We start from the raw sequence: 27,215 nt of genomic DNA on the forward strand, positions 1-27,215 counted from the left end.
GGGACAGTCACTCTGTCACCAGGCTGGAGTGCAGTGGGGTGATCTCCGCTCACTGCAACCTCCACCTCCCAGGTTCAAGTGATTCTCCTGCCTCAGCCTCCCAAGTAGCTGGGATTACAGGCACGCACCACCACGCCTGGCTAATTTTTGTATTTTTTAATAGAGATGGGCTTTCGCCATATTGACCAGGCTGGTCTCGAACTCCTGGGCTCGAGTGATCTGCCTGCCTTGGCCTCCCAAAGTGCTGGGATTACAGGTGTGAGCCACCGTGCCTGGCCATGAATTAATTTTTAAAATAAGGCCCTATCAGCTTGTCACACGGTCCCCTACTCGGGAACCTTTATTTCCAACGTCCTGCCTGATTTTGTGTAGCCACCTGCACTCTGACCAGCCCCCAGAGCAGCATCTTTCTTTCCCCTTTGCAGCCCTTTCCTGTCTCCCTGACTTTGTACTTTTCTCCTTTGTTGTAAAGTATTTCTCCTCCTTTGAAGACCACCCCACATAACTGAGCATTCATTCATTCATTTATTCATTTCTCCCGAGTGTTCTCCTTCTCCAGTAGTACCTTGGGCTGAACAATACTATTTGTCTTATTTCTCCAGCTGTAGTGTGGTTCTGTTTTATCCCTACTCAATGAATGTCTAATGTAGTGTATTTCATGCCAGCTTTACCACTAGTGCTGGAGTGGCGGAAGAACAATACTTGGCTATTCAAGAAAATCAAAGCTGATCAGAGATGGATAAATTACTGGTTTATTCAGCTGTTTATGAAATACATACTATGTGGCAGTTTAGACAACTAAGTTACAGTTGTCAGCAAAATAAAAAAGGGGGTTGCATGCTAGCAGGTCAGATAAAATAATTTGGGGGATAAGTACCACGAAGAAATGGGTAGGTGGTAAGTGATACGGGTTTCACTCTTAAGTAGATGGGCAGGTTATGCAGGGGGAGGAGCCTGATGCACAGTTCCAAAGCTCAACTATCTACAGTGGACACGATGAAACCAGGGACATGTCCCACCATTTCAGTGGTCACAGGCAAGAGAAAGGGCTCTTCTTGTGGATCTTCGGATCCCACGTAACATCTCACCTTCCGAGGCACCCCGACTCCCCTGCCGGATTTAAAACAGACCTCAGCCCGCCCCATCCCGGCTGCTTTGCCTGGTGCTGCCCTCCCCGCCTAGACTGTAGGGCCCACGAAGGGAGCCGCTAGCTGTGCTTGTCAGTGTGACCAGCGCTCAGCAGCGGTCCGGCGGGCGGGCGGGCAAATACAACTCAGGGTCCAGTGGGTGCGAACGAACGAACGAACTAGTTCTGGGCGGAGCCAGAGGCGCGCGCCGGCGCGGACCGAGGCCTGGCCCTGCCCGCCCCGCCCCCTCCGGGTCCGCTGGGCGCTGATTGGTCCGAGTCTCGCCTGCGCAGTGTCGGGCCGGCTCCCGCACTTGCGCACTGGCTCCGCGTCTGCCGGCCGGTTTGGTCGGTTGTGGTGGCCTCGCCGCCCAGTCCGCTGTCGCAGCGCTCATCCGCGCCGGGAGCCCTTGGCTGCGTCGCCCGGCAGCCGCGGTGAGTGACGGCCCGCGTATCCGCTGCCGGGGCCGTGGCGGGCCTGAGGGGTTGGCCCTACCCTCGGCCCCCGACCGCCCACACCCGCCGGTTGCCCTCGAGGCTCCCCGGCCGCGCGCTCCCCTCTCTCCGTCCCATCACCCGGTGACCCCGGCTGGGCGAACGCCCACCCCTCCCTCAGGGACCCCCTCCCCGTGACACGACCCCCGTGAACGCCCACCCCTCCCTCAGGGACCCCCTCCCCGTGACACGATCCCCCGTGAACGCCCACCCCTCCCTCAGGGACCCCCTCCCCGTGACACGACCCCCGTGAACGCCCACCCCTCCCTCAGTGAACCCTCCCCCGTGACATGACCCCCCCGGAAAGACCCACCCCTCCCTCAGTGACTCTGCCCCCGTGAGGGCCCACCCCCCCTGCGACTCCTCCCCCTGCGACCCCTCCCCCCGCGACCCGTCTCCCCGTGACCTGCTAACTGCCCTTTTCCCGCCTTCCCTCCCCCCACCCCCGCTCCCCCATCACCCCGTTTTCTGGTGACTGCTTCCCCCCATCCCGTGACCCAAACCCCCTGACCTCCCACCCCTTCCCCGGTGACACGATCCCTGTGACCGTCCGGCCCGGTAACCGCCCCTTCCCCCCATGACCCTTCACCCCGTCTCCGGGTGCCCACCGCTGTCACTGCCGCCCGCCTGGTTCCCGCCTCGGGAGACCGCCGCTGTCTCCGGTGCTGATGCCGCCTCTCCCTTTGGCCCCCTGTCCTCGGTGTCCCAATCCCTGAGGTCCGGGCCTGGTCTGCACTCCAGGAGGGACGAGTGCACTTAGGGTGTGGTGCACGGGAGCAATGAAGTTGATTCCACAGACTGCCCGGCAGCTGCCCCAGAACTGACCACGGACCCCTCCGCGGGTCCTGCTCCTGACAAGGGCCTTCCGGTACTGGGAGTTTTGTGTTAGTGGAAAGGAAGAATCTAATAATACCACCAGCTTTACAGTAAAGACTGCGAATTGACACTTTTTATAATAAAGACACTTATCTTGCCCAAGAGCTAGGTAAATATTTCCTCCTTACCAAAAAGTTGGTTTACTTACAGTTAACTGGCTGAAGGTTTGCATCTTAGGCTTACTTGTACCGCTCCAGGCGGGCTAGTTGGCGTTGGTTTCCATCTGTCAAACTGGATGGCAGTACCACTGGCTGTTGGGGGCTCAGGACCAGAGAGTCTTGTCTGGGAACCACAGTGAGTACTGTTACCACAGCTTGGCAGCACTGAAGGTACCTCTCAATCCACGTAGTGCCCCCACCTTATCTTCAGGGGATATGGTCCAACACCCCAGTGGATGCCTGAAATCGAGGATAGTAGTGAACACTACACATACTGTTTTCTTATGCATCCATCCATGTCTACGATAAAGTTTAATTCACAAACTAGGCACAGGAAGAGATTAATAATAGCTAATAATAAAATAGAACAATCGTAACAATATACTGTAATAAAAGTCGTGAAAATGATGTCTCTCTCCTAAAATATCTTACTGTATTGTACGCACGTGTTTTTGAACTGCAGTTCACCGAGGGTCACGAAACCATGGATAAGGGGAGACTACAGTAGTTTCTTTTCCCGCTGTGTTATTGCGACTTCAAAACTAACCAAATTGTTTGTTGAATGGAGTTGTCCAAGGTGTACAGAATGACAGCTATAACACAAAGGTATTTCACTGATGTCCCTGTCGTGTTTTTGCTAAACTAAGACACTTTTAAAAATTATTACTTATGCCGGGTGTGGTGGCTCATGCCTGCATTTTGGGAGGCTGAGGCAGGCAGATCACCTGAAGTCGGGAGTTCGAGACCAGCCTGACCAACATGTAGAAACCCATCTCTACTAAAAATACAAAATATATATATATATATATATATATATATATATATATATATACAGCTGAGTGTGGTGGTGCTTGCCTGTAATCCCAGCTACTTGGGAGATTGAAGCAGCAGAATCGCTTGAACCCGGGAGGCCGAGGTTGCAGTGAGCCGAGATCATGCCATTGCACTCCAGCCTGGGCAACAAGAGCAAAACTCTGTCTCAAAAAAAAAAAAAGTATTATTTATAAAAGTCTGTGCTTCATGTTCAGTCTCAGTACAGACAAGTAGAAACTCCCTCCTTTAACAATACCTAACACTCAAAGAGAGTCAGCATGTGGTACAGAGGTCTCTTGGCCATGATTTTAGGTCCTGCTGGGTCCACATCTTCCCACCTGGCCATGGATACATTGTCATCTGATCTGGTAACTGTTATGATAACAGTCGTCATAACTACTACAAAACAGTTAAGTTGTAGGACTTTAATGTCGGTGATCATGTAACCCAGTGCCTGGAGGATAATGGCATCCCTACTCATTTACTGGGTGGTATTCACATATTTGAACAAGCATTGAAATGTATGATTTTGGGTGATAACTCTGAAAAATATGGAGCATGACCCATTTTGAATAGGAGAACAGAATGTTGTAAAGTGATTATTAGTCCCCTAAGAGTTCAGTGACAACCACCATGTAGGGGAAAACATGGCAAAGGAATGGGCTCTCTCTGAAGTCAGGTGCTGAGGCCCTTCTAAGGAGGAAAAGCAAATGCTCTGTCACTGTGGTTTCATTCCAGCTGCTACAGGAACAAGTAGTGTGTATTTGTGTCCAGCTTATTTTTTGACTTCTTTGAGTCTGAAGATACTTTGAAAAACTTTGATTTGCCAAAGTAATTTTTTGTACCTTGGAATGAGCCATATTTTTAATTTGCTTTTTAATGTTACAAAATGAACTCTCATAAGAATTCAAACAATACAGAAAAATAAGTCCTTTTCAGTCCTTTTGTGCTGTAATTACACCCTCCACCTTTTTTTCCTTTTCAGTTAGTAATATGTCTTCAACATCTGCTCATGGCAGGAGATAAAAATTTATTCTTTTTATGTTTGCATAATAGTCTGTACTGAGGATACAACATATTTAATCAACAATTCCCCACTGATGGTTTGCATTTCGTGTCTGTTTTTTTGCCACAGTTTGTACTGAGAGACACGTTCCTATGCATGAGTCCTGACACTTTCTTTCATTTCTATAGGCTGGATTCCCACGAATGGGAACTAAACGGTGTTAGTGGGTCGAAGGGTATGCATATTTAACATTTACGTTTCAATAGTTACTGAGAGATGTATTCCCAGAAAGTTATAGCAATTTCCATGCCTGAAGCCATGAAGGGGAGGACGCTTTCTCCTGACATACTGCCTGTTGAATGGGTGAGGCCACGTCCTGCACTTCGTGGACTGTGGCCCATTGGCAGTGCCTCTTCTGGAAGTTTTCCATTGTGTTCTTCCCCATTTCCTGGAGATATTTCCTTTTCTTTTTTTCTTTTTTCTTGTTTTTGAACTATTTTATAGGAGCTCTTTTTTTCTTTTCTTTTCTTTTTCTTTTTTTTTTTGAGACGGAGTCTTGCTCTGTCGCCCAGGCTGGAGTGCAGTGGCGTGATCTCGGCTCACTGCAACCTCCACCTCCCGGGTTCAAGTGATTCTCCTGCCTCAGCCTCCAGAGTAGCTGGGATTACAGACAGGCGCCACCACACCTGGCTAATTTTTGTATTTTTTAATAGAGACAGGATTTTACCATATTGGCCAGGTTGGTCTCAAACTCCTGACCTCAAGTGATTTGCCTGCCCCGGCCTCCTAATCCCCGGCTGTGATTACAGGTGTGAGCCACTGCACCCAGCCAAGCTCTTTGTATAGTGGGGATATTTACCCTTTGAAGTCATAAAATATTGCATGTATTTTTCTGCTAATTATTTTTCGTCTTTTGATCTTGTTTAAAACATCTTTTATGTAGTCATGTAGTTTTTCCTTTACAGCATCTGGGTTTCCTGCATTACTTATTAAGAAGGTTTCACCACCTCGCAGTTGTAGAGATAGTCCCCTAAATATTATTCCAATAAAGCGTTTTCCTCCTTTCCTCCCTGCCTCCTCTTCCTTCCTTCCAGGATAACATTTAGTTCTTTATTCTGATTGAAATGGTGTGAGGTAGGGGACAACCTTTTCCCCTCTAGATGCTACTACCATTTCTTTTTTTGTTTTAAATTTAATTAACAATTTTAAAGGAAAGTTTTTTGAGACAGAGTCTCACTCTGTTACCCAAGCTGAAATGCAGTGACACAATCTTGGCTCACTGCAACCTTGATCTCCCAGGCTCAAGCAATTCTCCCATCTCAGCCTCCTGAGTAGCTAGGACCACAGGTGCACAGCAAATTTTAGTAGAGACAGGGTTTTGCCCTGTTGCCCAGGCTGGTCTTGAACTCCTGGCCTCAAGGGATCTGCCCACCTCGACCTCCCAAAGTGCTGGGACTACAGGCATGAGCCACCATGCCTGGCCTTAATTTTTAATTGATAATCATTGTATGTATTATATATTTATGAAAAACAACATGATGTCTTAATGTGTTTATATTATAGAATGATGAAATACGGCCGGGCGCGGTGGCTCAAGCCTGTAATCCCAGCACTTTGGGAGGTCGAGACGGGTGGATCACGAGGTCAGGAGATCGAGACCATCCTGGCTAACACGGTGAAACCCCGTCTCTACTAAAAAAATACAAAAAACTAGCCGGGCGAGGTGGCGGGCGCCTGTAGTCCCAGCTACTCGGGAGGCTGAGGCAGGAGAATGGCGTGAACCCGGGAGGCGGAGCTTGCAGTGAGCTGAGATCTGGCCACTGCACTCCAGCCTGGGCGACAGAGCGAGACTCTGTCTCAAAAAAAAAAAAAAAAAAAAAAAAAGAATGATGAAATTGTGCTCATTAACAAACCCATCACCTCACACACCATTTTTATGTGGTGAAAACATTTAAAATCTACTCTTTCAGCAATTTTGAAATATTCAATGCATTGTTATTTATTATAATTATCATCCTCTGCAATAGATCACTAAAGCTTATTCTTTCTATCTAACTGAAATTGTTACCTTTGATCAATATCCCCCTTTTCCTGTTCCCCCACCCCCAGGCCCCAGTAACCGCTATTCTGCTCTCTGTTTCTATGAGTTCAACCTTCTTAGATTCCATGTATAAGTGAGATCATGTGGTATTTATCTTTCTGTGCCTGCCTTATTTTACTTAGTACAGTGTCCTCCAGGCTCATCCATGTCCTTGCAAATGACAGAATTTCCTTATTTTTTAATGGCTGTATACTATTATTTTGTGTTGTATATATACCACACTTTTTTTTTTTTTTTTTTTTGAGACGGACTCTCGCTCTGTCGCCCGGGCTGGAGTGCAGTGGCCAGATCTCCGCTCACTGCAAGCTCCGCCTCCCGGGTTTGCGCAATTCTCCTGCCTCAGCCTCCCGAGCAGCTGGGACTACAGGCACCCGCCACCTCGCCCGGCTAGTTTTTTTTGTATTTTTAGTAGAGACGGGGTTTCTTTTTTTAATCATTCATTTGATGGTGGGTACCTAGGCTACTGTGAATAATGCTGCCATCAACATGCGAGTACACGTAACTATTCAACATCCTGATTTTGTTTCCTTTGGCTGTGCACCCAAAAGTGGGATTGATGGATCGTATCTTCATTCTATTTTTATTTTTTTGAGGAAGCTTCGTACTGTTTTCCATACTGGCTGTACTAATTACATTCTTACCAACAGTGCACAAATGTTCCCTTTTCTCCACATTCTCGCCAACACTTAACTATCTTTTGTCTTTTTGGTAATAGCCATCCTAGCAGTTGGCAGGTGATAATCTCATTGTGGTTTTGATTTGCCTCTCCCTGATGGTTAGTGATAATGAGCCTTTTTTCATGTATTTGTTGGCTATATGTATATCTTCTTTTGAGGTATGTCTATGTAGGTGTTTTGCCCATTTTTAAATTAGGTTGCTTTCATGCTATTGAGTGGTTTCAGTTCCTTATATATTTTGGATATTAGCCCGTTGTTAAATGTGTGGTTTGCAAATATTTTCTCCCGATGCCACTACCATTTATTAAATAAAGCATTCTTATCTCATTTAAAGTATCTATACATTTTTGAATCTTTTTCCTTTTTCTTTCCTCTTTTTCTTTTTTCAATAAAAACCTGTTGGTTTTTGTATATTTATCTTGATTACAGACACTTCACCAAATTCAAAGTATTCTTATAACTTTTCGTCTCGGATTTTGTAGGCATAGAATTATATCATAGATTATAAAGATAATTTTAGGCTGGGCATGGTGGCTCACACCTGTAATCCTAGTACTTTGGGAGGCCAAGAGCATGCTACTTTTTTTTAGTTTAAACTTTTAATTTTTATGGCTACACAATAGCTGTATATACCTACATTGCTTTTTTATTACAGAAGTTCTCGAATAAGTATGACTGTTTTCCTAAATCAGGAATTCTACTATTTTGTTTTTCTTTTGTCAGTATTCTTTCATGTTTTTCAAAAAAGCATTGTCTCTTTAAAAACATATATCATTTCATGTGAACTTTAAGCTAATTTTTTTCTTATTTCTAAAGCAAAACAAAACCCAGACTCATTGTAATCCTCTTCAGAATTGCATTACATATATACGTTCAGTTTTGAAGGCATGACATTTTATGATAGTAAATCTTATTCTGGAACATGGTATGTTGCTTCATTTTATTCTTTTTTTTTTTTTTTTGAGACGAAGTTTTGCTCTTGTTGCCCAGGCTGGAGTGCGATAGTGTGATCTTGGCTTACTGCAACCTCCGTCTCCCGGGTTCAAGCGATTCTCCCACCTCAGCCTCCTGAGTAGCTGGGATTACAGGTATGTGCCACCACGCCCAGCTAATTTTGTATTTTTTTTTTTTTTTTTTTTTTTTTAGTAGAGATGGGGTTTCTCCATGTTGGTCAGGCTGGTCTCAAACTCCCAACCTCAGGTGATCACCCGCCTTGGCCTCCTAAAGTGTTGGGATTACAAGCGTGAGCCAACACACCCAGCCTTAATCATGTATTTTTTAATGTCCTTTAATAACATTATATAGTTTATTTCTGGTTGTGCTCTTCTTGGTAAATGTACTGACTGGTATTTTATAGTTTTTGTGGCCTCCGAATGGGGCATCTTAAAATTTCCATTTCAGTTGTCTATTGCTCACATAAAAAAAAGCCTGTTGAATTTTGTATATTTATCTTGATTGCAGGCACCTCAACAAAATTGTTGTTACTTTTTTTTTTTCGAGGCTGAGTCTCGCTCTGTCACCCAGGCTGGCGGGCAATGGCGCGATCTCGGCTCACTGCAACCTCTGCCTCCCAGGTTTAAGCGATTCTCCTGCCTCAACCTCCAGAGTAGCTGGGATTACAGGCACCCACCACCACACCTGGCTAATTTTTTTTTTTTTAGTAGAGACGGGGTTTCACCATGTTGGCCAGGCTGGTCTCAAACTCTTGACCTCAGGTGGTCTGCCCACCTTGGCCTCCCAAAGTGCTGGGATTACAGGTGTGAGCCATTGTGCCTGGCACCAAATTGTTATTCTTATAAGTTTTGGTCTTGTGGGTATTGTAGGCATACAATTATATCATATACAAATAAATGTAATTTTAGGACAGGTGCGGTGGCTCATGCCTGTAACCCCAGCACTTTGGGAGGCTGAGGCAGGAAGATCACTTGAGCCCAGGAGTTTGAGACCAGCCTGGGCAACATGACGAAACCCTGTCTCTATAAAAAATTTAAAAATTAGCTGGGTGTGGTGGCTCGTGCCTGTAGTCCCAGCTACTTGGGAAGCTGAGGTGGGAAGATCACTTGAGCCTGTGAGGTCGGGGCTGCAGTGAGCCAAGATTCTGCCAGTGTACTTCGGCCTGGGTAACAGAGTGAGACCCTATCTCTAAAAAATATATATGTAAATAATAATAATAAATTGTATTCCTTTCCCTCATTACTTCATGTTTCTTTTTATTTTTAACCGCTAAAACCTCTGTTGAAGTGCTACATAGAAATGGTGACATTTGCATCCTTGTGTTCCTGATTTAATGGAATTAGTTTCTGCATATCAGCATTTAATATGATTATTGCTGTTGAGTTTTGGGAGCTAGTTTTTAAAACATTATGTTCAATTTGTTTGATATGTGTTTTACTTTGAATTATTATTCGGAAGAGCTGCTAAATTTTATAGGATATCATTTTTTCATTTCGTGGCTTTTAGCTTTCAAATGATGGTAAAGTTTGTCGGTTTCCTGATACTGGCCCACTCCCTGAATCACTGGACTGACTCCCCTTTGACAGTGTTTTTCCTTGAGTGTATGCTCAGTTCTATTTATGAATTTTTAAAAATAATTTTTATACCAGGCATATGCAAAATTTTTATAAGTGTATTGCTTTTTTGTACTATCTGTCAGCTTTGGGTATTAAATGCTAATTTTGTAAAGTGAATTAGAGAGATCTGTATTTTTTCCATAAACTTGAAGTATTTAAATAGCATAGTAATTACTTGAGCTTTAAAGGTTAGATAGAGCTCAGTTAAGTAAAATTCCATTGTCTCTTAGAGTCTTTTAAAACAATAGATACTTAATTTTCTTTTTGATTTTTTTTTTTTTTTTTTTTTTTTAAGACGGAGTCTGGCTTTGTCACCCAGGCTGGAGTGCAGTGGCGTGATCTTGGCTCACTGCAAGCTCCCCCTTCTGGGTTAATGCCATTCTCCTGCCTCAGCCTCCCTAGTAGCTGGGACTGCAGGCACCCGCCGCCACACCCGGCTAATTTTTTTGTATTTTTAGTAGAGACGGGATTTCACCGTGGTAGCCAGGATGGTCTCGATCTCCTGACCTCGTGATACGCCAGCCTCGGCCTCCCAAAGTGCTGGGATTACAGGTGTGCCCAAAGTGCTGGGATTACAGGTGTGAGCCACCGCGCCCAGCCTGATTTCTTTTCTTTTTTTTTTTGAGACGGAGTCTTGCTCTGTCGCCCAGGCTGGAGTGCAGTGGCCGGATCTCAGCTCACTGCAAGCTCCGCCTCCCAGGTTTGTGCCATTCTCCTGCCTCAGCCTCCTGAGTAGCTGGGACTACAGGCGCCCGCCACCTCGCCTGGCTATTTTTTTGTTTTTTTTTTGTTTTAGTAGAGACGGGGTTTCACCGTGTTAGCCAGGATGGTCTCGATCTCCTGACCTCGTGATCCGCCCGTCTCGGCCTCCCAAAGTGCTGGGATTACAGGCTTGAGCCACCGCGCCCGGCCCCAGCCTGATTTCTTTTTGGTGGTTTTTGGTCACTTTTCTCTCCTCCTTGGGGCAATTTTTTTAGTTTATGTTTAGTAGGAAAGTGATTTTTTTTTTTTTTCCGGTAGATATTCCAGGTAATCACCATGGAGTTACACATTGTCTCCTAACTATTGTAATCTGTTCTATGGCTATATATTTTAATTCCCAACATTTGTCTTTTTTTTTTTTGAGACAGAGTCTCACTCTGTCACTGAGGGTGGAGTGCAGTGGTGTGATCTCGGCTCACTGCAAACTCCACCTCCCGGTTTAACGCCATTCTCCTGCCTCAGCCTCCTTAGTAGCTGGGACTACAGGCTCCTGACACCACGCCTGGCTAATTTTTTACATTTTTAGTAGACACGGGATTTCACCATGTTAGCCAGGTTGGTCTCTATCTCGTGACCTCATGATCTGCTGGCTTTGGCCTCCCAAAGTGCTGGGATTACAGGCGTGAGCCACCGCGCCCAGCCAAGTACAAAGTTTTATAGCAAGCATATTATTTATTTTGTTGCATTGTATTCCATTCTTTATTTTTGTCCGATTTGATCAATCAGGTTTTGAAAGAGGTGTTTTACAGTCTTTCATTCTAAATGAGTTCTTTTTTTTTTGGTTTTGGTTTTAAAATCAGGTTCTCCTAGGAAATTTTGTTTTCATGCATTTGGTTGCTATAATGTTGGTTTGTAAAGATTTATGTATGTCATGTATAATTTGTGAGTTGCGACTCTTTTTAAAATTTTATTAGTATATTTTACAGACAGGGTCTTGCTCTGTCACCCAGGCTGGAGTGCAGTGGCATGATCATAGCTTATGGCAGCCTCCAACTCCAAGGCTCAAGTGATCCTCCTGCATCAGCCTCCCAAGTATCTGGGACCACAGGTGCCATCATATGCCCTGCTGAATTGCAGCTTTAATCAGTACATAAGGCTTCTTTTTGTCCTGTTCTATGTGTTTGCCATGAATTTTGGTTTGTTTAATGTTGACTGTACTACTGTGGCTCTTGGAGAGAGGGGCAGTTGAAATTCTTGCCAGGTGTCCTTGGAACTGGGTGTGCCTGGCTGGACACAGAGCTGCTTGAGAGAGGCTGACTCTGGCCGGTGCTTACGGGCCTGAGGGTGTCCTCTCCAGCTCCCTTGTGCCCACCTTTGTTTCCCGCAGAACCTTCCTCAGCGGGTTCCGGAGCTAAGGCTGGCTGCCTCCCAACGGGGTCCCTGCCGGTTTCAGGCTTTGAGCCATGCTTCTGCTGCTTGTCCTGGGTTCCCTTCTGCCGTCACTCTCAGGAAGCCTCCTCTAGAGGAGTGTCCCAGCTGGCTCTGAGACTCCGTCTCCTGCCTCGTGGACCATCAGGCAGACTTGAGTGCATTCCCTTTACCTCTTTTGTTTGGTTGTCCTGGTCTTTGCAAAAGATCTTGTTTTTCTCCCTTCCCCTCCCCTCTCCCCACTCCCCCTCTCCCCCCCTCCTCTTCCCTCCCTTCCCCTCCCCTCCCTCCCTCCCTTCCTTCCTTTCTTTCCATGGAGTCTCGCCCTGTCGCCCAGGCTGCAGTGCATTGGTGCTATCTCAGCTCACTGCAACCTCCGCCTCCCAGGTTCAAGCAATTCTTCTGCCTCAGCCTCCAGAGTAGCTGGGATTACAGGCATGTGCCACCATGCTGGGCTAATTTTTGTATTTTTAGTAGAGACGGGGTTTCACCATGTTGGCCAGGCTGGTCTTGAACTCCTGACCTCAAGTGATCCACCCACCTCGGCCTCCCAAAGTGCTGGGATCATAGGCGTGAGCCACTGCGCCCGGCTTTGTTTCTCTTTTTCTATCTAACCTGTCTTTTAAAAAAATTTATTCAACCATTCTATGCAGGACAGATCTTTTTCTTTTTCTTTTCTTTTCTTTTCTTTTTTTTTTTTTTTTTTTTTGAGACAGAGTTTTGTTCTTGTTGACCAGGCTGGAGTACAGTGGCCCAATCTTGGCTTACCTCAACCTCCACCTCCCAGGTTCAAGTGATTCTCCTGCCTCAGCCTCCTGAGTAGCTGGGATTATAGGCATGCGCCACCATGCCTGGCTAATGTTTTGTATTTTTAGTAGAGATGGGGTTTCTCCTTGTTGGTCAGGCTGATCTTGAACTTCTGACCTCAAGTGATCCACCCGCCTCGGCCTCCCAGAATGCTGGGATTACAGGCATGAGCCACCTCACCTGGCCTTGTTTTTCTTTTTCTATCCAACCTATCTTTAAAAGTTTTTTTTTTCAGCCTTTCTCTTCAGGAAATATCTCTTTCTATATTTTAATTGGTTTATATTCTGTTAGTCTCATTCTCCCTACTAATCCTGTTCTAATAGTGAGACAGAATCATAGTTTTCAGACTCTCTATTGCCTCTTTGATTTTCTGAGCACACTTGATTCGTAGAAATAAAGAGTTAAATATAGTGAACCCCAAGTTTCTCTTCAAAGAATCAGTATGTCAGTCTGTTCAGCTTTCTTATTCTTTGATTCTCCATTTTAAAGTTTAACTTCCTGGTTCTCTTCACCCCCTTGCCTCTAGTTTCAGTAAACAACTTTCCCACCAGTCGTAATCAGTAGTTCACATCCATTCCCCTGGTCACCTGCTCCGTCCTGCCTCTTCCCAGTCACCTGCTTTGACCTGAGTCACCTGTTACCTGTTCCTAACCATCCTTCCTACCAACCTACTCACCCTGCCACTCCAGCTTGTACTCCCACTCTTTTTAAAATAGCCAATCGGAATTAGCTAAGACTGTGTGGTCCAACCCTAGCCAATAGGGGAACAACACAGCAGCAGGGACTACCTGCCTCAGGGATAAGAACTCCTGCCCCTGCCCTGTCCAGGTGTGCTCTTGCCATTGTTCCATCTGCGAGGAGCATGCTTTCTGCAGAAAGTAAAAACTGCCTTGCTGAGAAAATTAATGTTCGAGTGCTATTTCTTTGTGGCACCAGGGAACAAGCATTTTGCATTTCTAACAGTCCAGGCACCAGGCTTTAAAAAAAATAGATAAAATAGTCAATTAAAAATATAAATGCATATTTATCCACTATACTTTAAAAATAGCTTTATTTAGGTATAAGCTACCTACCATAAAATTCACTCACGTTAAGTGTACTCTTCGTTGAATCCTGGTAAGTATTCACCACGTGGTTGCAGAGCAGCTTTTTAGGGTGTTTTCCTCACCCTAGGGGGCCCTTGCATCCCTTTGCCACCTTTCCCACCTCAGGCCCAGCCCCAGGCAAGCGCTGATCTGCTGTCATGTAATTGGCCTCTTCTAGAATTCCTTATAATGGAATTAGGAACAGTGTCCTCTTTTGTGTCTGGCTTCTTTCACTTAACCTTTTTTTTAAGATTCATTTTTTTGCATGTATCACCAGTTCATTCCTTTTTATTGCTGAATGATACTCCAAATAGATTCCATTGTAGGGATAGATCATAATTTTTTTATCCATTCATCTGTCAGTGGACATTTGGGTTGTTTCCAGTTTTTGACTCTCACAAATAAACCTAGGAGGAATACTCACTTACAAGACTTGGTATGGACACCTGCTGTCTCTTTTCTTGGGTAAGTACCTAGGAGTGGAATGGCTGGATTATATGGCAGGTGTTTACCTTTTTAAGAAATTGCCAAACTGTTTTCCAAAGTGTGTGCACCATTTCATATTCCCCCTAGTAGTATATGAAGGTTCCAGTTTCTCCACATCCTTAGCAGCTAGTATGATCGGTCTTGAGCCGTCTTAGTAAGGCCTGTAGGAGTATCTCACTGTGGGTTTAATTTGCATTTCTCTAATCACTACTGATGTTGAGCATCTTTTCATGTGCTTATTTTCTATCCATTTTTCTTTGACAGTGTTTGTTGACATCTTTTGCCTGGTGAAATTAAAAACAAAAAAAAACTGAGTTGAAGAATTCTAGATAGAAGTTCTGTATCAGATACGTGATTTGAAAATATTTTCTAGTCTGTGGTTATCTTAACAGTGTCTTTTCAGGAGCAGAAGTTTTAATTTTCATGAAGCTTAACTTACCAGTTTTTTCTTGTATGAATCATGCTGTTGAATCTGAAAAATCTTTGTCTAACCCAGAATTACAAAGATCACACACAAAGATTTTTTTTTCTATATTTCCTTCTAGGAAGTTTTTGGTTTTAGATTTCACATTTAGATCTACAATCCACTTTGAATTTTTTTTTGTCTGTTGTACAATAACGGATCAAAGTTCTTTTTTTTGCATATGGATATCCAACTGTTTCAGCATCGTATTTGAAAACATTATCCTTCCTCCACTTTATGATCTTTCCTCTTTGTTGAAAATTTGTTTACCATGTATGTGTGGATCTATTTCTGGTGTTCTGTAACATCGTTCTATTTCCACGCTGTCTTCATTGCTATAGCTTTATACTACATGTTAAAGTCAGGAAATCTAAATATTTTTGTCTTTTTCATAATTTTGGCTCTTCTGGGTTGTTTGCATTTCCTTATGAACTTTAAAATCTGCTTCTCAATTTCTGTTAAAAACCTCTTGGGGTTTTGATTGACATTACATTCAATTTTTAGATCAATTTTGGGAGAACTGACATATTAACAATACTGAATCTTCTGACTCATGAACACTGTTAATGTCTTCAAAATTTTCTCCCTGCAGTGTTTTGTGGTTTTGGTGTACAGGTCTTGCACATCTATCAGATTTATTCTTGAATATTTTATGTTTTTTGATATACTTTTTTTTTTTGAGATAGGTTCTCAGTCTGTCTCCCAGGCTGGAGTGCAGTGGTGTGAATATTGGCTCAATACAACCTCCGCCTCCCAGGTTCAAGTGATTCTCCTGCCTCAGCCTCCTGAGTAGCTGGGATTACAGGTGTGCGCCACCATGCCTGGCTAATTTTGTATTTTTAGTAGAGACGGGGTTTTGCCAAGTTGGCCAGGCTGGTCTCGAACTCCTGACCTCAAGTGATCCATTCGCCTCGGCCTCCCAAACTGCTGGGATTACAGGCATGAGCCACCACGCCTGGCTGGTGATACACACTTTTAAATGACCATATCTCATGAGAACTCACTGTTGCGACCAAGGGGGATGGTGTAACACCATGAGAAACTGCCCCCATGATCCAGTCACCTCCCATCCGGCCCTTCCTCCAACACTGGGGATTACAATTCGACATGAGATTTGGTGGGGACACAGATCCAAGACATATTACATCCCTTCCTTGTTTCCATCTTAGAGGAGAAGCTTTCAGGCTTTTACCACTGAGTATCATATTAGCTGTTGTAGCCACTGAGATTCTTTATCAGGTTGAGGAAGTTTTCTTCTTCCCAAGTTTACTGTATGGAACCAGATTTTCACCTTGGATCTGTCTTCCTTATTCCTAAAATATGTCCTTCATTTCTTATACTGCACATCTGCTGGTGGTGAATTCTTCAGTTTTGTACATTTGGAAAAATCTTTATTTTGTCTTTTTTCCTTTTTTTTTGGAGACCAGAGTCTCACTCTGTCACTCAGGCTGGAGTGCAGTGGCCTGATCTTGGTTCACTACAACCTCCACCTCCCAGGGGTTCAAGCAGTTCTGCCTCAGCCTCCCAAGTAGGTGGGATTACAGGTGTGCACCACCACGCCTGGCTAATTTTTGTATTTTTAGTAGAGATGGGGTTTCGCCATGTTGGCCAGGCTAGTCTCAAACTCCTGACCTCAAGTGATCCGCCTGCTTCAGCCTCCCAAAGTGCTGGGATTCACTCTGATACACTAAGTTCACTCTAATACAGCGAGTACGGCTGAACTGCTGGTTGGCCTTTGCCTTCTCCAGTGCATGTACTGAATATTGCTGACCAGCCTGCATGGCTCCAGGAGGGCTCCCCTCCCTTCTTCCTGCTGCAGCCCGATTGTGCCCCGTGAGTATTCTGAGCCCCTTTTCTGGTTTCAGGCCTGCGTCAGTGTAGGGTGACAGGAAGGGTCTCTGCTGCACTCTGCCTCAGGAAAAGCAGCATCTGTGGAGAATCTGAACTGAGGAGGAAGCCCTGCCCAGCAGCCTGGGGGCTCCCAGGGATGTCTGCTGCATGGAGACCACAGAAACCTGTGGTGGGCAGAGAGTTACAGTTTGGCTGTGTGTTGACCGCCCTCACATAGGCTCTACCAGCAGCCAAGGCGGTGTCTGGAGATGACTGTGTGTGTGCCTAGGGCACACAGGCACGGAGACACCGCCAGCCCTTTATGTTGTGATCAGGGCTGGCAGGAGGCTCTGACGACGGCTGTGGGAAGGGGACGTATGCGCTGTCCTCTTTCTGAGCGTTGCTCTGGTGGGGTTGTCATCTGGGAGCAGTCATGGAAGAGGACCGCCCCCGCCTCCCAGGTACAAGCACAGGCTCCTCTGCACTCCGACTCGCTGTCCCCTCGTCTCCCCAGAGCCCAGGCACTGCCTGCTAACCCCAGACCTTCTATGGTCCCCTTAGGACTCTTGCCCACCATTGGTCCTGCTGGCTGGCCCCGCCCAGACTGGGCTTTCTCACAGGGGACCCAGCTGCCCTTCTGCCCCATGAGGAGTCACTGGCTCCCCCGGCCTCATCCCTTACTGCCGAGTGAGGGTCTGGTTCTTAGAGCCCTTTGTGTGTGAACATGTAAAGCTTGTGGCTGTGAGGTGTGTTTGGTAAGAACGGTGCACAGCTTTCACCAGATTCTCAGGAGGGCCAGTGGCCCCCTCTGTGTCAACAAGTTGAAGAGCCAGGGTCAGTCTGGCTGCCACCGAGGGCCAGGCTGCATCCTTGTGCGCCTGGGTGGCCTGACTGCAAGGAGAAGCCCTCGCTCAGTCCTGGACACACGGTGCGGATGGTGTGGCGGGTCAGCCCCACAGGGCTGCCTCCTCTGTCGTAGGTTCTCAGCCTCAGCCGGTTCATGTTGAGGGGCCAGAAGATTCCTCACGGTGGGGCTGTGCTGTGTGTTGCAGGATGGTTAGCGATCTCCAGGCCTCTCCCCACCAGATGCCAGTGGTGCTCCCACCCTTATCAGTTGTGACAACCAAAAATGCCTCCAGACATTGCCTGATGTCCCCTGTGGGCACAGTCTTCCAAGGTACAGAGCCACTGATCTACCTTATCTTAGAAAGAGACTATAGTCATTGCATTTCCATAGGAAAAAGTGTTCTGAGTTAGAAATAATGTACAAATAAATTTTTGCCTTGTGTCTTCTATGCATCTTCTAATTATTATTTTACTAGATTACAGTCCCTCATGTGCAAACTTTGCACACCTGGAAGAAGAGTTTACTAGTAAACAAAAGCACTGTTTTTTTTTTTTTTCTTTTGAGACAGAGTCTTACTCTGTCGCCAGGCTGGAGTGCAGTGGCGTGATCTCAGCTCACTGCAAGCTCCACCTCCCAGGTTCAAGCAATTCTCCTGCCTCAGCCTCCCGAGTAGCTGGGACTACAGGCACCCGCCACCTCGCCCGGCTCGTTTTTTGTATTTTTTAGTAGAGATGGGGTTTCACCATGTTAGCCAGGATGGTCTCGATCTCCTGACCTCGTGATCCGCCCACCTTGGCCTCCCAAAGTGCTGGGATTACAGGCGTGAGCCACTGTGCCTGGCCAGGAAAAACACTTTTTAAAAAGATGCCTTTTTTTCCCTGTGGATATAAAAATACCACATAGTAATTATAGAACATCTAGAAAGTACAAAAAACTATAAAAAGGGAAAAAATCATTATAATCCACCTAACCCAGAGACCTGTGGGCATATTTTGAGTCTTTTTATTAAATCTTTCAAATTACATAATTTTGGATCTTGAATTTTTCCATTTAAAATCGAACATAAACCGTGTGTTTATCAAGCACTCTTTATAAATGGTTTTGCTGGCAGGTGTCGCTTCGTGCCTGCCTGGCTCGCCACACCTCGTGCCGGATGTGAGCTTGCACCGTTTTCACGTAAACACTGTCTACTGCGTCCCTGAGCCTCAGGCGTTAGGAGAGGCAGCTTCTGTAGTGGGTGGTATCTTTGCAGCTTTTTGAATGTTTCCCTTGAATTTCTATGTTGGTGATGATGGCAAAAACGTCAGGTCTGAGCCATCCATAAAATGCATTTGTCTATAATACATGGCCTTCATTAAAAAACACGTGGCAGTTGGGGTCTACCGTCATGGTAGGAAGGTGGGAGCTGGACTGTCCTCCCAGCCAGGGTCAGGCCACACCTGGAGTGCCTCAGGTCCATTCTGTCCCCGCGTTTCCAGCCTGTCTCTGGAATGACTACTTCTGAAGCAGATTCCCTTTGCGTTTTTCTACCAGGCAGTATGCACTGAGTCCTTCAGGACAGATTAAATGCTGAAAACCATCAATCAAGTGTTCAGTCTTCATGCAGGATCAAATCCGTGGAACTGATGTTTTAGCACTGGGGTTGACAGTGTCCAAGTTCCAGATTCAGGGGCAGGCTCTGGACCTGTCCACGGTGTTGGCCTATAGTGAGGCCCATGGGCCTCAGAGCCCATGTGCTTGGAGCTGGATGATGGCTCCACCACTTCATAGCTTGGCCCGATGTGGGCGAAAGATTACCTAGGTGCTGAGGCAAGAGACTAAAGGCAGAAACTGTTTCAGCATAATAAAGAAAATAGTTAGAATAAGAATAGTCATAATACAAATTAGATATAGAGATGATCATGGACATTATCAATCATTAGTATAAACATTAATCATTAGCCTTTAATATCACTCTGTCGTATTACTAATATAACCTAGGAATAACCGGCGGGTATAGGGTCAGGTGCTGAAGGGACATGGTGAGAAGTGACCTAGAAGGCAAGAGGTGAGCCTTCTGTCACGCCCACATAAGGGCCGCTTGAGGGCTCCTTGGTCGAGCGGTAACACCAGTGTCTGGGAAGGCACCTGTTACTTAACAGACCGCAAAAGGGAGTCTGCTTTCCTTGGAGGAGTCAGGGAACACTCTGCTCCACCAGCTTCTTGTGGAAGGCTGGATATTATCTAGGCCTGCGCGCAGTCATCTGGAGGCCTAAACCCCTCCGTGTGGTGCTGTGCTTTAATGGTCACGCTCCTTGTCCGCTCCTCCCGTGTTGCTGGTTCCTCTTTGAAGTTTGTAGTAGATAGCGGTAGAAGAAATAGTGAAAATCTTAAAGTCTTTGATCTTTCTTATAAGTGCATAGAAGAAAACGCTAACATGCTGCCTTCTGTCTCTGCTTCGGCTACCTAAAAGGGAAGGGCCCCCTGTCCTGTAATCACGTGACTTGCTTCACCTTATCAATCACTTAGAAGATCTACCCTCCTTACCCTGCCCCCCTTGTCTTGTATGCAATAAATATCAGTGCGCCTAGCTGTTGGGGGCCATTACCGGTCTCCGCGCCTTGATGGTAGTGGTCCCCTGGGCCCAGCTGTTTTCTCTTTTCTCTTTGTCTTGTGTCTTTATTTATTACAATCTCTCGTCTCCGCACACAGGGAGAACACCCGCTAAGCCCTGTAGGGCTGGACCCTGCAGCCCAGGGAGCTCATTGCTCGCTGCCTCAGTGTCTGTCTGTGGAAATGGTCTATCAATAGGAGTGACCCCACGGCCTGACTGTGAAAACTAAATGAGATCATGTAAGGGGCGTAGAGAACTGACCTTCGTGATCCTGAGCCACCGTCTGCCGCCTGCTGGAGATGCCCTGCTGTGCTGTGCTTCTCGCCCTTCTCCTCCCTCCCATGCTCTTCCTTGCCAGCACTTTCAGCCCCTTGCAGTAGAGTTGGATTAAGCAGGTATTAATACTTCAGTTCAAGAAAAGTGTGAGGCAGGGGAGCTTGCCAAGCATCTCTCACAGAGCAGATATTCTGATCTGAGCCTTTGTTGACCTGGGTAGCAGTCTGGTGCCTGGGGTTTGCTAGGCCTGCATTGGCCCCTCCTGAGCCACCTTTCCGGACACCTGTGCAGGCTCTGAAAGGCGCCCGGGCATGGAGCTCGACTCACTCAACTCTAACTTTTCTGCGTTTGTTTAGGGAGCATTTCCTGAAGACGTGGCCATGCAGCGCATCAGCAACTCCCAGAGCAGCCAGCACCACGTCCAGTGGCCCAGGGCCTGCCCCGGCACGGGCGAGGAGCAGCCAGCATGCTCCCAGCCACCCCCGCCCCTCACGCTGCCATCCCCCAGCCACCAACTGCAGCAGCTGATGGTGAGAGGGAGCCCTGCGGGTGGGCAGAACATGAATGTTGCCCTGCAGGGCATGGGCCCTGGGCTCAAGGGAATCCCACAAGTCACACTGGCCCCACTGCCACTCCCCAGTCCCACCTCTCCAGGCTTCCAGTTTGGCACTCAGCCATGGCAGTTTGAGCACAGGTCTCCATGGTACATTCAGGTCACATCCCCATATCCCAGCAGGTTCAGACCCAGAGCCCCACATAGCCCAGCCCCGGGCCGGGGCAGGCCCTGCAGAATGTGCGTGCAGGGGCTCCTGGCCCTGGGCTGGGCCTCTGCAGCAGCAGCCCCACAGGGGGCTTCGTGGATGCCAGCGTGCTGGTGAGGCAGATCAGCTTGAGCCCATCCAGTGGCGGACACTTTGTGTTTCAGGATGGGTCAGGACTCACCCAGATCGCCCAGGGAGCCCAGGTTCAGCTCCAGCACCCGGGTACGCCCATCACAGTCCGAGAGCGGAGACCCTCCCAGCCCCACACACAGTCAGGGGGCACCATCCACCACTTGGGACCCCAGAGCCCTGCAGCCGCAGGTGGGGCTGGCCTGCAGCCCCTGGCCAGCCCAAGCCACATCACGGCTAACTTGCCACCACAGATCAGCAGCATCATCCAGGGCCAGCTGGTCCAGCAGCAGCAGGTGCTGCAGGGGCTGCCGCTGTCCCGGCCCCTGGGCTTCGAGAGGACGCCCGGCGTGCTGCTCCCCGGGGCTGGGGGCGCAGCAGGGTTTGGGATGATGGCCCCCCCGCCACCCACCAGCCCTTCCAGGACTGCCGTGCCCCCAGGCCTTTCCAGCCTCCCACTCACATCTGTGGGGAACGCGGGAGTGAAGAAGGCTCCCAAGAAGTTAGAGGAGATTCCCCCAGCCTCTCTGGAGATGGCGCAGATGAGGAAGCAGTGCCTGGACTATCATTACCAGGAGATGCAGGCTCTGAAGGAGGTCTTCAAGGAGTATTTGATTGAACTGTTTTTCTTGCAACACTTTCAAGGGAACATGATGGATTTCTTAGCTTTCAAGGAGAGACTGTATGGACCATTACAAGCATATCTTAGGCAGAATGATTTGGACATTGAAGAGGAGGAGGAGGAGCACTTTGAAGTCATTAATGATGAGGTAACAGTTCTCTGTTTTGGTGCTTGTCACGGGAAGCAGAGCTCAGGGCTTATGCTGCGTGCAGGTGCAACGCAGAGCTTACCATCTTAGACGTGCAGGTGCAACGCAGAGCTTACCATCTTAGGCGTGCAGGTGCAATGCAGAGCTTACCATCTCAGAGCATGCGTTCTAGGCACTTCACTTTTAAAACACACTGTGGCCGTGAATAGTGGTTTAAAGTCTCTCACAGGCTCCCCACGTTTACAGAGGGTGGTTCCGGGGATCCTGGCACCTGGCTGAACCCCCGGCAGCCCCCCTCTCCGGTGGTGGTTCAGGCACCTCTGTGGCAGGTGCTCACGGGGGCAGCGTCCTGGAACCTTTCTTAGAATGTCACCACATTTGCCTGCTCCTAAATGGTTGTGCCGTGCAAGGTGAGAACCTCCAGAGTCCACCCTTGCCAGCCACCTGCAGTCAGGGCTGATTGAGCTCAAAGCCAGGGTTCCAAGGTTCCTGAACACACATCTCAATGTCAAGAGTTTCTGAACAAGTACAGCTCTAACTTAGACTCAGAATACACAGAGCAAAAGTGTATAGAATTTCATTTTCTTTCTTTTTTTTTTTTTTTGTGACAAAGTCTCGCTCTGTCGCCCAGTCTGGAGTGCAGTGGTGCGATCTCAGCTCACTGCAACCTATGCCTCCCGGGTTCAAGCAATTCTCATGCCTCAGCCTCCCAAGTAGCTGGGATCACAGGCATGTGTCACCACGCTCGGCTGATGTTTTGTATTTTCAGTAGAGATGGGGTTTCACCATGTTGGCCAGGCTGGTCTTGAACTCCTGGCCTCAAGTGATCAGCCCACCTCAGCCTCCCAAAGTGCTGGGATTACAGGCGTGAGCCACCATGTGTGGCCTATCTATAGAGTTTCAAGGGAACAGTTTTTGTGTTTTGTGTGTGTGTGTGTGTGTGTGTTTTTTGAGATGGAGTCTCGCACTGTCGCCCAGGCTGGAGTGCAGCGGCATGATCTCGGCTCACTGCAACTTCTACCTCCCTGGTTCAAGCAATTCTCCTACCTCAGCCTCCCAAGTACCTGGGATTACAGGCATCTGCCACCACGCCCGGCTAATTTTGTGTATTTTTAGTAGAGATGGGGTTTTACTGTGTTGGCCAGGCTGGTCTTGAACTCCTGACCTTGTGATCTATCCACCTTGGCCTCCCAGGGAGCAGTTTTTAAATCCACGATTGTATGAGGAATTACTAGGTTTTTTCTCGGAAGACAATAAATAAATAAAATAATTATAAGTATGTAGAACGTGAACTATTCAAATTAACAATACAAATTAGCCTGTTTAAGTGTATAACACACATGTATATGTATGTGTGTGTAAAAACTTTCAACAAAGAATAATTTTTTTAGAGTATACATGGAGACTATTTGTAAATTGACCCCCAAGGGAATCCTCAATAAAATTTATAAAATTAATTTCATATGAACTATCCTCTTCCTATAATGCAACAAAATTAGAAAGCAATTATTTTAAACATTTACTATGTTTGGAAACTAGGAAACTTGCCCATAAGGTATTCATAGGTTGAGGAGAATATCTTCATGGAAGTGTCTTAAAGCACACCACAGCTGAGGGACCGCAGCCTACAGATCTTGTGGGATCAGCTGAAGGTCTCCTTAGAAAGGTCATTATGGCATTCAGTTAAGAAATACGGAAGATAAGCAGTCTAACAGCTTTGATAGTCACATGAAGAGTAAGTTAATCGTTGTATTAAAGTTCACTTCTAAATGGTAGAAATAAGTTTTTATAGATCCTGACTAGCATCTTAGGAATTTATGTTTTATGATCATTTTATAGTAAAATATTGGAAGTGTACTAACATTTTGATTTCTCGTGACTATTTTCCTCTGTGTAATATCGCTCACATTCCAGCTGCTTGTTGTGTATTTAGGTTGACTCTACTAACATGATCCCTGTTACCAAACTTCATTAGCGCTATAAAATATTATTTAAACTAATTAGGTACATTTGCCTATGGGTTTTTTACTTGGGGAATTGGTGCAAGTGAAAAAATGCACTTTTAAAGCCTTTGAACAAATGATGTTTATATACATTTGAAACCTTAAAAATCATTAAATTGAGTTTTCAGGAAATTTTCAGAAGTATCTAGAAGTCAGTGTGTAAACTGACATTGATGTGTTAATGCCTTATTTTCATATCTTAAGTGTTTTTAAAATTTTGCCTCTCAATATAGTAGAATCTTCCTGTTGACACCTTTGTGTGATGTATTTGTAGTCAATATATTAGAAATTGTAAGTATCAAGGGAGTGGTGCCCCCATATCCCTTTTGTTTATTTATTTATTTTTTATTTTTTTGAGACAGAGTTTCACTCTTGTTGCCCAGGCTGGAGTGCAATAGCCCAATCTTGGCTCACTGCAACCTCCCACTCCTGGGTTCAAGCAATTCTCCTGCCTCAGCCTCCTGAGTAGCTGGGATTACAGGTGGCTGCCACCACGCCAGGCTAATTTTTGTATTTTTAGTACAGACGAGGTTTCATCATGTTGGCCAGGCTGTTCTCAAACTCCTGACCTCAGGTGATCCCCCCGCCTTGGCCTCCCAAAGTGCTGGGATTACAGACGTGAGCCACTGCACCCGGCCTCCATATCCCTTTTAACCTTTTCAATACTATTATTGAACTACTCCAGAATACTTAATTTCAGTGTTTTAAATTTGTATGAGAAGACTTGTATTTAAAAGACACCCTACCTTCCAAGAAGGAGTGAACTCTACTAACGGTTTTTCTTTTCAGCTTTGGATGACTTGATCTCAAACATATCTTCAAGCAGGGCCGCCACACTCAGGCACTGGTGTCCCTGGAGGATGCCCACAGCTCAGACTCTCCTTCAACTCCAAGCACTGCCGAACCCTTCCCCCACCCCCCGCCTACTGAAATGCCCAGATTCCCATTTTCACAACCAAGTTCTCTTCTTTTGGGTCAAGGTTATAGGCTTCAATACCTCCTACTAGAACCGAATTCCTTCCAAGGCTGATACCTGTGGCCAGTGTCAAGCAATTTTAGGCATGTTGTTCAGTGATTATATTGCAGGTTCCTGAAAGAGTAAGAAATGTTTGTGCACTTTCTGCAAGCATGCTTGATTACAGGATCAAGCTACCTGATTTCTTTTTTTTTTTTTTTTGAGATGGAGCTGTCAACCCAGGCTGAAGTGCAGTGGTGCGATCTTGGCTCACTGCAGCTTCCACTTCCCGGGTTCAAGCGATTCTCCTGCCTCAGCCCCCTGAGTAGCTGGGATTACAGGTGTGCAACACCATGCCCAGCTAATTTTTGTATTTTTAGTAGAGACGAGGTTTCACCATGTTGGTCAGGCTGCTCTCGAACTCCTGACCTCATGATCCACCTGCCTTGGCCTCCCAAAGCGTTGAGATTATAGGCATGAGCCACCATGCCTGGCCACTATTTGATTTCTTTAAAACATTTAATTGTGGGCCGGGCACGGTGGCTCACACCTGCAATCCCAGCACTTTGGGAGGCTGAGGCGGGTGGATCACGAGGTCAGGAGATCGAGACCATCCTGGCTAACACGGTGAAACCCTGTCTTTACTGAAAATACAAAAAATTAGCCAGGCGCGGTGGCAAGCGCCTGTAGTCCCAGCTACTCGGGAGGCTGAGGCAGGAGAATGGCGTGAACTAGGGAGGCGGAGCTTGCAGTGAGCCAAGATCGTGCCACTGCACTCCAGCCTGGGCGACAGAGCGAGACTCTGTCTCAAAAAAAAAACAACCAAAAAACAAACAAACAAAAAAACCCACTTAATTGTGGTAACTTATACAGAACATAAGATTTACTGTCTATCTGATTTATTTAAAGTGTTAATTTATTCCAGGGTACTGACAAATATTAAGGTTTGGTTTTGATTATTTATGATGATATGTGCTTGTTTATATTTAGCCTTCTGGACATATTTAGCCAGAAGAACCAGTTTCTTTTTCTTTTCCTTTTTTTTTTTAGACCTGTCAGCCAGAAGAAAGAACCAGTTTCTGTTTTCCTGTATTTCTCTCTGTGATTTTAAGCTGTAAAGTGCCGTTTGACTTTGAGTTCATATAATTTCAAGGGTATTCCCATTTGAATACTCTGGATGTGAAGCAGTTAATGTCTCTGCAAAGATTCTTTGGTTTACTTACTCCTAAGAAGCTGTCATTATGGAGATGCAGATTAATTTGTCTTTCTGTTTTATCAGATCAAAGTGTGTTTTTAAGAAATGAAACATTTTCAGTGGGAGTGTTTTTTGTCATTCTTCCTCATGCCCCACCATGGCCTCCCCAGGCATCTGCAGCCCCTGCCGTGAGGGGTGGGCCGCCCTCTGACACTGCCACTGGGCTCCTGCATGAAGCTGTGTGGACGCGGCCTGTGCAGCCTGACCGTGCCTACCTGTTGGCCACAGATTGAGGTTTAAACTGGACTTCAAACAAAGCTTCAGTGCCTAGGGCCAGATTTGTTCTTTCCAGCCCCGTGAGGCCTTAAATTGCAATCAGAGAGCCAAGCTGTCCCCGTGCCCCTCTATTAGTGGCTGAGGCTGCCAGCTGCATGGGATGTGCTGGTGGTGATCAACTTTGCAAAGTTTAAGCATTATTTTCCCTTCTTCCTCTCTTCCCTTTGAATATTCCCTCTCAGGTAAAGGTTGTGGCCAGAAAGCACGGGCAGCCTGGCACTCCTGTTGCCATAGCAACCCAGCTTCCCCGGAGGACTTCCGCGGCTTTTCCAGCCCAGCAGCAGCCGCTCCAGGTACTTTCTGACGGCTCCACAATGCAGCTCCCCAGACTTTCCTCACTCGGATTTGAGGACTCGATGTTCTGAGGCAGGACCCAGAGGTCTCCCAAGAGCCTGTCCTCTGTTGTTCAAAATACATCTTGAGACGTCTTTGTGAAGGCTCTTAGTTTTAATGCATGAATGCTGTTATTTTTCCCTACTGTTACTGAAATTAAAGTGTTTGTCTCTGATCATTAGTTCTGTTAACTTTTCTGCTGGAATGTTTTTCATTTGCATTTGCTTTTCTGATATATTTGCATTTTTCATTGCTTCTGTACGATTGTGGCCTCTTTGGATATTTATCTTTTTGCCCCTTTGTCTGCTTTTAAACAAACAGATTTCCTAAATTATTTTCTTGCTACAGGGAGTTGATTTTGTTCTTTTTTTTTTTTTTTTTTTTGAGACGGAGT

The 27,215-nt window shown here is 46.3% G+C and overlaps 1 protein-coding gene across 1 annotated transcript; it reads left to right on the forward strand.

Annotated features, from left to right (window-relative positions):
• The first annotated feature begins 1,452 nt into the window (after window positions 1-1,452).
• On the forward strand, window positions 1,453-27,012 carry LOC112634306 (putative EP400-like protein). The gene is made up of 4 exons (XM_025401546.1): window positions 1,453-1,561; window positions 20,696-20,869; window positions 21,265-21,999; window positions 26,671-27,012. The coding sequence occupies exons 2-4, from the start codon at window positions 20,720-20,722 to the stop codon at window positions 26,851-26,853; spliced, it is 1,068 nt and encodes a 355-aa protein (XP_025257331.1). The 5' UTR covers window positions 1,453-1,561; window positions 20,696-20,719; the 3' UTR covers window positions 26,854-27,012.
• The last annotated feature ends 203 nt before the right edge of the window (window positions 27,013-27,215 follow it).

This window comes from Theropithecus gelada, chromosome 11 (assembly GCF_003255815.1).
Source record: "Theropithecus gelada isolate Dixy chromosome 11, Tgel_1.0, whole genome shotgun sequence".
Lineage (NCBI taxonomy): Eukaryota > Metazoa > Chordata > Mammalia > Primates > Cercopithecidae > Theropithecus > Theropithecus gelada.